Source organism: Hesperophylax consimilis, chromosome 2 (assembly GCF_061612785.1).
Source record: "Hesperophylax consimilis isolate HC1 chromosome 2, BYU_Hcon_1.0, whole genome shotgun sequence".
NCBI classification, from domain to species: domain Eukaryota; kingdom Metazoa; phylum Arthropoda; class Insecta; order Trichoptera; family Limnephilidae; genus Hesperophylax; species Hesperophylax consimilis.
Genome location: NC_142837.1, coordinates 38603312 through 38615634, shown reverse-complemented (window position 1 = coordinate 38615634; position 12323 = coordinate 38603312). Strand labels below are relative to the sequence as shown.

The 12323-nt window shown below is 36.6% G+C and overlaps 1 protein-coding gene across 1 annotated transcript; it reads right to left on the bottom strand.

Moving 5' to 3' along the window:
- Positions 1–5576: 5576 nt before the first annotated feature.
- On the bottom strand, positions 5577–6610 carry LOC149426004 (uncharacterized). The gene is made up of 2 exons (XM_089644039.1): positions 6596–6610; positions 5577–6308 (listed from the first exon to the last, which is right to left on the bottom strand). Exons 1-2 carry the CDS (start codon positions 6608–6610, stop codon positions 5577–5579), a joined length of 747 nt encoding a protein of 248 aa, XP_089500165.1.
- Between the last annotated feature and the right edge of the window lie 5713 nt (positions 6611–12323).

The following is a 12323-nucleotide window of genomic DNA, read 5'->3' as shown; positions in this document are numbered from 1 at the left end:
ATTTGTATCAAATATTTACGCTGTCACCAGTGTAAATGAAATAATGGTGAATAATGTCAATTTATTAAACTTGGAGATAAATTTTATGAATTATTCATTTAATATCATTGCTATTTATCGGACACACTCTTCTGCTATAACCACACACATAGAAGAATTAAAAAAAATATTACAACATCATAGAAACAAAAAAACAATACTCATCGGAGATATTAACTTAAATATCGCTAATGACTACTCCTCTAACGATAAAGATAACTATTTAAATATGTTAGCAGAATTAAATTACATTTCATGTATAAATTCATACACCAGAAACATTATCGGACAACGACCATCTTGTATCGATCACATATTCACAAACACCAAAGATATACAAAATATATCATCTGCGGTAATTAAAACATCTGTAACGGATCATTTTGCATGTATATTTAAATATGACTACAAACATCAAAACCTCTCATTACCAACCACAACGGCCGTTAATAATACTGATAAATACAACTATAGTATTAATATAAATTCTCTCACTAAAATATTAAGTAACGAAAAAGAATGGCAAGAAATATATCAATGTAATGATGTAGAAGAATGCTGCAAAATATTTGATAAAAAACTGAGTTTTCACATAAATGCTTGTAGAAATATTAAATCTAACAAAACATCTTCAAAACTAAAGCCAATCAAACCATGGATAACTCACGGATTAATCATCTCAATTAGACACAAAGAAACACTCTACAAACAATATACAAAACAACCGGAAAATACAACATTACAAAAACATTTCAAAGCTTATAAAAAAAAACTTACATATCTAATAAAAAACACAAAGGATGACTACTACAAACAAAAACTTGAATTATCTAGAAATGACAGTAAAAGGATTTGGTCCATCATAAATGAAATTGTCGATAAAAAACATTTAAAAAATAAAACAATCAACAATGTAAATCATAATGATTCAAAAATCTGCTGTAAAGATAAACCTCTAGAAGCCGCAAATGTATTTAACAATTTTTTTGCTAATGTAGGAAAAAACCTCGCTAAAAAAATCCAACAAGGCCTTACCCCAAATGACCCAAATACTACAGTAAATAATGAGCATAAATTTGAATTATTTCAACCAACAACACCAGAAGAAATTGAACAAATTATTACAGGTATGAAAGGAGGTTCTGCCCCTGGTTTTGATGGGGTCACAATACAAACACTGAAATGTATAAAATCACAAGTGTCAAAACCATTAACTCATATAATCAATACAAGTTTTCAAAGCGGAGTTTTTCCATCCATGTACAAACAATCTGTAATTATACCAATATTTAAAACCGGCAATCCGGAAGAACCAACCAATTACCGCCCTATTTCTTTACTATCAAACATTGCAAAAATATTTGAAAAAATTGCCAAAAAAATAATAACTCAGTTCATAAAGATTAATAATATAATTCATGAAAATCAGTTTGGATTCATGGAAAACAAAAGCACAAAAGACGCCATTGCTAAATTATCTAGTACCATACAAGACGCTTTAGACAAATCATTAAAATGTGTTGGTATTTTTGTTGATCTCCAAAAAGCCTTCGACAGCATATCTCATGTCAAACTAATACAAAAATTAAAGATCGTAGGTTTTAATGACACAGCATTAAGTTGGCTAAAAAGTTATCTTCACCAAAGAACACAAGTTGTAAAAATTAATCACGCATCTAGTCTACCACTCACAAGTGATTTTGGGATACCACAAGGTACTGTTTTGGGTCCTTTACTTTTTATCATGTACGTAAACGATATTTTCAAACAAAACCTCAGTGGAACAGTTATATCTTACGCAGATGATACAATTATCATAATTAAGGGTAATGACTGGAAAATTGTAAATGAAAATGCAAATAATGACATCCAAATCCTAAAAAACTGGTTCGATACAAATCTACTTACAATTAACGCAAAAAAAACAGTTTATATACCATTCACAATAAATAAATTCAAAACTAACCCCAACATTCATATAATAATACACAACAAAAAATGTAACAAAGATGTTTGTAATAAATCATGTACCATACTAAACCAAAAAACTGAAATAAAATACCTCGGTGTAATTGTAGACCAACATATGAAATGGAACAGACACATATGTGAACTTGTTAAACGCATTAGAAAATGTATCTATATATTCATTAGATTAAGAAATGTTCTCAAGATAAACAACCTGAAAAAAGTCTATTACGCACTAGTCCAATCATTACTTCAGTATGGAATCATTGGGTGGGGAGGTGCATATGAAAAATTTTTAAGCTCTGTTAAAGTGGTACAAAAACTAATTATCAAAGTAATTTTGAAAAAAAAACCAACTTTCTCTTCAGCATCATTGTTCAAAATTTTCGAAGTACCAAAAATTGAAGACCTCTATAAAAAAGATGCAATATTACAAATATATAAAGAAACTGTAGTAAAAAAACTTAAATTTAACTCATCCTTAAGGCATAATTTTAACATCCAAATTCCTCTATTTTCAACACAACAAATGCACAATAACTACATTTACAAAGGCATAAGATATTTTAATAGTCTTCCCGAAGAAGTGAAAAAAATACCAGATTTTATTTTATTCAAAAAGAAGGTCAAATTTATCTTTAAAAAAATTAATATCACCTATCAAATGTTATAACTTCAATTCATGTTACAACCAAAATTATCGTCACAATCCTCTTTTAAGTTTATATTTATTGTACTGTAATAATGTTAATTACTGATATAAACATGAAATAATTGTCAAATAACTCCTACGCCAAGCTCAACAACATATGTTTTACACTATTACTACCTAATTTTATGTACAATGTAACAATGTTATAAGTTAAACAATAAAAAATAAAAAAATAAAAAAATACGTGGCGCAAGTCTCGTATGCTGCCTCTGTGTGGGAGCACCGTTTGGGGAATTCGCTTATACTCTCGGCTCTCAAGAGGGGTCAGCGAACCCCCTTGCTGGCGCTCTCCGGTGCTTATAGAACCGTTGCTTCAGACGCTTTGCCCGTGTTGGCCGGTATTTTTCCAATCGATCTAGAAATTAGGGAGGTTCTAACGAAGAAAAAGTTGACCAGGGGACTCCCCGCTACCCATCTCGGCGTAACTCTTACGCCAGGCGGTGTCGGGACTCTTCCTGGACTGCTTAGACAAATGAGTGATTTGTCACTCAACGAGTGGCAATCTCGCTGGGATAGGTCGAATATGGGAAGATGGATTTTCTCCTTCTTCCCATCAGTTAAAATCAGAATGGAAGGAGCCCACATTAAATTGGATCATCACATGACCCAAATTTTGTCAGGACATGGTGAGTTCAGGGGGAGACTACATAGACTCTCCCTGTCCCCACAACCAAACTGCGCGTGTGGTAGTTCTGATCAAACCGCTGAGCACATTTTGTGGCACTGTGAGATTATTATGGATGCAAGAGATGAATTATTGGCCGGTTTGGAAGTAACAACGAGACCGGTTTGGAACTCCGATCTCGTCTCGAACAAAGTGAATTTCGAGTGTCTGAGGAAGTATACAAAGATCTGGGTTGAGAGATGGTCTGATCTTAGAGTCGAGTACTAGACTAAAATCGATAGCTTTAACGCCAAGTGTTGCTCCTGGACACAATGGACTACGAGACAATTGTTTTCGTGTACATATTTATTACTGTTTTTTTTTCTTTCTGTTTATTTACTGTATTAATTAGCACTCTACAAATTTTCTGTTCCTGATTATACTTAATTTTTATTATTTGCATCTAATGTTTACTTTCTATCTCTTATTGCAGGTTATTTTGGATATTTCGTTACAGGCTGATTCTGCTTATAATTTTTTTAAGATTTTCTTTTATTTTTATACACTGCTTTGTATCTTGTTCTTTCTTTTCTTCTATAGAGTGACCTGCTTGCTGTTAGTAGCACTGAACTTATATTTTTCTTGTGTCAGTCCGGCGTACCCCAACTCTGGGGTGACAGAAGACTTCTTCCGTGCATATCAAACTTCAAGATCAAATCACGATGAGGGATCTGTGTCATCGTCTGCTCGCAGCGCCTCCCCTGAGGTCAGGAACTGGACTGAGGATGGGCCGAACGTGGATTGGCGACCTTCCGCCCTGCCTCCAGGTATTCCGATGCTTTCTCCTCATGGTCTTCGGGATATTCCCAACCCCAACTCACACTTCTCGTCGAGGCACAACCGGTTTCCTGGCTTAGGGGCGCGGAACCTGATTCTCGTGAAGCCAATCCAACGCCCAGCTTTCTCTCCCTAGGTCTGCCTGTTAGTGGGTATCGACACCCCCTTCACCACAGAAAGAGGCGCATACTTTACCATTTTTCTTTTTTGTTCTTTTTGCAGGTGGCTGTGTATTATTTTAATTCTTCTCTACCTATTGTTGACATTTTGTAAATGTGTTTTTATTATATTAACCAAGTAGAATAGAACTTACTAAAATTATTAATACACTGCACTTGCATACTGCGAATAACATCGTATGCATGGACATTTTGGAGGTTTTGTTTTGAAATTTTAAATGTAGACTCGTTTTTTCAAAAAAATTTGCGTCCTTGCGAGAGCTCTGAAGGGGTACCATCAGTACCTAAAACAGGGCGGGGAAGTGGTGGGCCTCCTCCAAAAGCCCAGCCGATAGCATCAATAGCTGTGCGAGATCGCGGATAAAATGGAGACAACTCGCTCAGTCTGGGTGCTACTGGAATACGATATTGTCCTTGCCTGCTACGTGGCGAATGTCCGTGGTAAACTGGCTAATAAAGTCTAGATGTCGGAACTGCTTTGAGGAGCATTTGTCAGCCTTCTGATGAAAGGCAAAAGTGATTGGCTTGTGGTCCGTGAATATTGTGAACTTCCTTTTTCCCACGAGGAAATCGTTGAGTGGTGCTTGTGTCTCTGCGGCTCTGGGGAGGAACCTCCTTTAAAAGTTGAGAGCTCCCAGAAAGCGCGCGAGATCCTTCACAGTTTCAGGCCGACTGTAGTTTCTGATGGCATCGACTTTCTCTGGCAGGGGTGTAGTGCCCTCACCAGACACCCCAGATACTCTAAGAATTTGACCTCAGGCAAACCGAAATGGCATTTGCTAGCGTTGATAACCACCCCATACTCTTGCAGGCGTTGGAACAAGGCTCTGAGGTGGTTCATGTGTTCCTCTTCTGATGATGAGGAAATGAGGATGTCGTCGATGTAGGCGTAACAAAAGTCCAATCCTCTGGTGATCTCATCGATGAAGCGTTGGAACGTCTGAGCTGCGTTACGGAGGCTGAAGGACATGACCGGAAACTCAAAGAATCATAACGGCGTGGATATGGCTGTCTTCGGAATGTTGCCAGGAGCTAAGGAATCTGGTTGTAAGCCCGTACCAGGTCTATGGTGGAGAGTATTATATATACACATTACTTGTTTTGTAATCACTCTATTGTATCAATCTATTGTAAAAGCCATTTTATGGCGTTTAAATAAATATCTTGGTATACCTCAGTGACTGGGTGAAGTCTTGAATGTGGCGTACTGGGTACCGGTCAGGGATGGTCCTGGCGTTCAACCCGCGGTAATCACCGCATGGTCGCCATTGGATGCCCAACAGCTTTCAGAAGGTCGGGCAATTCCTAATCGGACCATGGTCTTAAACTCCTTCTTGGCCCGTTTGAGCTTGACAGGGGCGAGGCGGCGGGGACGTTCTGAAACTGGAGGACCTGGAGTAGTTTTAATGTGATGAAGGTTAGTATGGCGAACTTTCTTCATGGCGCCGTCAGGGCGCGTAAGGTCCGGATATTGTTGAAACAGTTCGTGGTAGGGGGATGTCCCTGTGACAGTCTTAATGGAAGCGGTCATGTTGTTGCTACTCCTGCCTGTAGTTGTTAGGTTCGTCACCTGATCCAGCAATCGCCTGTTATGGACATCTACCAGGAGCTCGAATCTTGTCAAGAAGTCCGCTCCTATGATGGGCCTGGAGAGGTCAGCAATGACGAAACTCCGAGTAAAATCACGACGTAGGCCTAGGTTCAGTTTGAGCGTCAGGCTGCCATACGTCGCGACGGTGCTTCCATTTCCGGCCGCCAGTTCGTAAGACTGCTTGGTTGGACTGCCTTGGACTAAGCGTTGTGGAAAAACACAAAGGTCCGCGCCGGTGTCCACAAGAAACTGGGTACGTGTTACCCGGTCAGTTACGAAAAGGCGACATCCTTGCACCAGGCTGCTGGTGCTGGTCACCATCAGTGTGAGCGGGGCGTTTCCCTGCTCAAATTTGCTGGGTTTGGTGCAGGAGTGCGCCTTGGTACCGAACGTAAGGTGTTACCAGCGTTTGTCTTCCGTTTGCCGACCCCTGGAACGACTACGCGAGCGATGGTTTCGCCGACAAGGACTGGTACTCCTGGGAGCACTTAGTTGATAACTCCCGTCGTAGGGTGGTTAGTTCTTCTTGGAGCTGCAGCACCATTTTCTCCATTATGTTAAGAAAACAACCTTCGTAACTCATTGTTGATGTCGTATCGCCGGACGGGAGAGACATTTCAAATAACCGTAGTACACGATAACACGTTAATAAATTAAAAACTCACGTCGTAGGTCACCATTATGGTTATCTTGTGTACTAAATGAAAGTCTCGGTTGATTTCAATCGGCACGTTTATTTTAAAATGAACAAATCACATTTTTTTATTATTATTACACTTATTTACGACACAATTAATTTAAAATAGATTTAAGTTTATTTTTATTGTTCTATATTATAATAAGATTCACTAATTGATTTTTTAAACTTAATTTAAAGAAACTTCCAATCATCTCGGTAGACATTCCTTGATTGATCACATTTAGCCTAAGGATTTGAACAGTGGGGTGCTTCGTTTTCATATGCCTAGAAAGGTTTCCCCAGTCGAACTAGAACTTACAATAATTAACTGTGAACAGTAAAGTAAGAGCATTTGGGTTTATTATTTGTGGTCATTTTAAATTAAAGCTATAATAAAGTACGTCTTTATGTTTTCCGGGTGCAAGCGTGATTTAACGATTACCGTACGATTGAAGTTTGACGTTTCGTACCAAAAACCTAACAAACAAAAGATTTCTCGATTTCATTTTTTCATTCTTACAAAAGGGTATTCCAATAATATTGGGAACCCTTTTTGAATTTGATCATAAATATACGATATAAAGATCGATTTTCCTAGGCAAAAATTTTGTCTTTGAAATATACCAAATACACCAAATACCATTTTTTGCGATTTCTCAAAGTTGTGAAAATACATGCGACCATAGACAATATAATTGCACTCAGCCTACTTAATTTGTTCAATAGCCCAAAGTAGCAAAAATGTCGGAATGTTTCCTCACAATAACAAGGTCCTATCTGACAAAGCGCTGTCCTGAGAAATGAGCTTTAAAGCATTTATCTTTACAGCTCATTTTTCCGGAGGGAATTTTGTCAGACGCAACCTGTTACACTGAGATGAAAAATCGTAAAAACCTAAAAATATTTTAAACACAACTTTTATAAAAAAAAATCAAATCTCATGGTTTCATGTTTAAATACTTTTAATTTCACCAAAACATCAAAATAACACATTGTATAATAAACGATCCAATTTGATTTCGGTCGCAATGTACAATTACAATAAATTTCACTAGCGAAAGTTGAACATACTTAGGATGCTATAGAACACAGGTCGATTTCAATAACTGTACTATTGTATAATATCGACGACTACACGTATTTATTCTTTTATCGCGAAGTACTTTAGATACAAAGATACAATCAATATTAACCCTCCTGTGAACTAATGAGATCGTATCTTTCAGACAAAACAGTGTCTTCTATAGTTTGTCAGTAAGAATTTGGATTTAGCACGTGGCGCACCGCTGTTACGAGGTCGGATTTTTACCCAGTGGGGGGGAGAAAGGCTCGTTCGCGAACCGGTTCAATCGAGCCGGTTCACTGAAGCGGATCTTTCAAGTGAACGGGACCTAGTGAACCGGCTCCCTCAACTGAGCCGCTTTGCCCATCTCCAAACAACATAAATAAACCAATCACGCAAACAATCTGAATCTGTCAGAAGGACGCTACAATGGCGTCACGGCGTTTCGGGGGGAAATGGAGCGTAGCCTCTCTTTCTGTTACTCGGTTCTTATGCTGGAGAGAGTGAGAGACCAAATCACGACGGCTTTTCATTGGATAGTTTTATGAAGACATCATCAAAAAACAAAAAAAAATATCTGAGTTATACCCCCGTGCGCAGCCCTGAGTTGATTGATTTTCCTCAGGCTTGCTTTATGAAGTTAATGTAAAAAAAATAGATTCCCAAATTCAAGTCGCTGTTTGTGGGTGATTTTTAAATACACGTATTTGAATTTAGATTTTGTTTCTTTATTAAGTTAATGAATTAATGATGTGGAAATTAACACCTTTCCCGATCGAGCTATAACTCGGCAGATTGAGTCGTTGTCGATGACAATCCATTCTATCAACTTTGCTGGCGCTCAAGCACACAAATGCTTGCACACACGCATTTTTCTGAAATTGGATGAAATCATCCATATATATTATAAAAGTAAGTGTACAATGTCCATGCATATTCACATTTCACGTAAAATTACTGATGTTTTATAAAAATCGGTTATATTATTATTTCATTTACAAACAAGTTCTACAGGGTAATTATTATTAGGCGTGACAGCTGTTTCGCCTTCCGAAGGCATTATCAAACTGTAGTGACGCCACTTACAGACGATTTATTTATAATACTTATATATAGTTATTATTTTCAAATTTCAATAAGTACCTTGAGGTTAGGTTTAATCCGCAACCCTGATGTGGATGTTGTAGACCATAGATATATTACTCACGTAGATTGGTTGGTGATGAAACGCAGGTTCAGTCGTACAGAAATTTATATTACTTCTATATAGTTTTTATTTTCAAATTTCAATAAGTACCTTTAGGTTAGTTTACCTCGAGTACATTGAAATTTCAATTTTATTTTACGAAATGAATAAATGCAAATCTTGAAAGCGAAAATCGCGCAGCGGTACGGCTCATAACCGGGTTTCCAAAATATTCGCACATTTCAGAACACCTTCGTAACCTTCACTGGCTCAAGTGCCCTGAAAGAATCCAGTACAAATTGTGCTGGATGTTGTTTAAATCCATCAATGAAATGGCCCCACCCTACATCTCTGAACTATGCGTCCCGGAAAACACTGGTCTGAGGAAGTCAACTCTTAGATCAGCAACATCATCAGCTGTAGACAGACTGATAGAACCTAAGCGCAAGCCAAATACTAAGTTTGGTGATCGCGCTTTCGGAGTATCTGGGCCGAAGGATTGGAATAAACTGGAACTAAGACCCATAACAAGTCCAACAGAATTTAGGTAAACTAAAAACTTACCTTTTTAAGCTGAGAGAAAGTCTAGTTATATCCAATTTTCTAATTATGTTGTGATGAATCAAATTTCATCACAAATAAATTTGAGATATAAACTGAGAGCGTCCCGCAGTGTGCGCCCAAAGACAAGTGTTGACAGACGGGGGTTTTAAAGAAAGAAGGAGAAGTGCGGGGTAGGGCGACAGGTCCTACGAGCTCAGGAACGAGGGCAGTCAAGATCGAGGCGGGAGAGAGAGGAGACCGAGACAGGAGTGGTGGTGAAGTACGCGCTCCCCGCCCAGCGGTGTGATGCTGGGCGGCGGATGAAGAAGTTACTGTCGAGTTAGAGAAAGTGATTTTCAAGTATTATCCTCCGCCCGGCGACGTAATGTTGGGCGGGAGGCGAAGAAAGTGCGGTGATTAGACGCGGCCGGGAGGGCCTGAGCTGCAGAACTGCAGAAGCTGCCACCTAGGACTTCGGCCTTACTAAGGCCATCGAACAAAATCAACTCAGTGACAACAGTGTAGCTACAGTGAACAATGACAATGCGAATAGTGAAGAAGTGATCCGAACCATATGACAACTAGTTAAGTTATAGATGTAAGTAGATCTAAGTATAATTTAGATTAAGTATTAACACTTGACAAACCCTATTAAAATCGAGACTTATAATTATTAGATGTTCTTAATTAAATTCACCTCCCTAGTCCCCACCCAAGCGACACGAATTGGCGAGAAGGTAGAACATACGAATTGGTAAGTATAAGAACAGCAATATATTTAAGTATTATTCTGAGCTAGCTGTGGACAATGTGTAAACTTCAATTGTCACAATGTCCTAAATCCTGTATCTAAATTTCGCTAATAAACAATTAGATAATTTTAATTATGTGTTAATCTCAAGTGGCCTACCAGGTAAGTATTGTACTGTATATTATCTCCATAAATAGTTAGTAATAACATAGATCACTGTAGATATGTATTATAAATTTGTACAGCGCCCTTCGGGTGATTTTGCACAAAAACGGCGCTATACAAGTCATCCAATTATTATTATTAAAGGAAACGATAGAAAAAAGTTTCAATTTATCTAAAGCATAGTTTTTGGTATCATAATGTAAGCCAATTCGTTAAAAAGATTAATCGAAATGGTGATTTAGCATTAAATGTTCAATTACAATATGAATATAAGTACTAAATATTATTACTAATTATAAATATACATAATATTGTTACTACTTATAAGATATTTAGATTATTATTACTGACAACACTAATTGGCATGCTAATAAATAACAACTATTGATTGATAGTGATGATTGGTATAAAGTATTTCTACTTATGAGCCATAAACATGGCTGAGCCATAGACAGTGTATGTCTTAATACATTTACATGTTTTATGTTACTTGGAAACATGTTGAACATGTTGGGCACGTTATTGGGTTCGTTGTCCGTATTTATTGCTATATTTTGGAAAAAGCGTGCTTCATTCTTTGTAAATGTCGTTCCTATATCGTTATGTCAGGGATGACAAAAGCAGCGTTTAACTATTTGATTTATAATATAATATTTGTATTTTGCAGATCAATATTAATTGTTGATGACAGTGATTTTTCGAATAATTTGAAAGGAAAATATTTTTTATACAGGGTGTTTGGAGGTAACATATTATATTATAGTACGCTAACTTCTGATGGTGATTTTACATGAGAGAAGAAGTAAAAAATCACACTAAAAATGATGTAATGGGAACATCAATTGGTTCTAACGTATTAAAAATATCATAGATTTTAAATTTGTAGGTATGTTCTGGTTAAGGAGGGTGTTTTGTAAATACAGTTTTATTTATAAATAATAAACTAGAAATCTATTTACATTTGACGCCCATTAGGTCTTTTACAAACATTTAATATGTACAAATTATAATAATGTTATGAAAAAAATTATATATAAAGATGCAAAAGTCGGTCATTTTGAATACATGTAGGATAACGAAAGATTTTTCAAATATTTATGTTGAGGGATCAGTAGGATTTATAGGCCCTGTTAGGAGAACCCTCTGATATGAAAATATCTGGAGTCGGTCAATTATTTTCCCATTTGATCTCTGGTGAGTTGACGTGTTGTTCTTGTATTGTTTTGTATTTATTTTGCTTATATAATGCACTTGCATAATGTTGATTGACTAGATGATCATTTGTGGAAATGTGTGTGGAAGGGTTTAGTTTTTCCTATGGGGAAGATTTTACCCGGACATAAAATCGGAAGTTTATTATTGAGATATGTTGTTATTCTTCTGAGCCTTCTTGTAATTATATTCCTTCCAGTTGAACTCATCTACGATATCTGCGAAATTATTGTAAACTGCATGCAATAGAGTATCTAAATGACTCTGTCCTAATATTTTTGTTCCAATTAAAAAGAATTTTCAATCGAGTAGGTACTTCAATTTCGTATTTTGAAAGTTATTTATCTCAGTGAATCAGGGCTATCTATAATTTAATTCTTTTTTTATAAATAAAAGTAAAGACGGAAACAAGTCATCAAATTAGTTTTAATAAATTTAATTATTTCATCAAGTGGTTGTAATTTATACATTCCACTTGAGACACTGAAACATAAAAAATAAAATCATATTAGATTTAAAAATCTTTCACAGTTCTTGCAAAGCTCTCCAAAACATCAGCACAAGGTAAAGGAAAAATCAAACAAAACAGGAAACCCTGATCATCAACGATGAAAAACAAATAACCCAAAGAAATGTGATATACTATACTATACTATACCGATTTGAAAAAAGACTGTCGTCGCCATTTCGGCATAAAATGTGTTTTTTCTACCGTTATTTCACCAAAAGCAAACAAAAATTTAGTTAACAAACTAACTTTCTATATCATGATCTATTTGGTGATAAGAAACTAA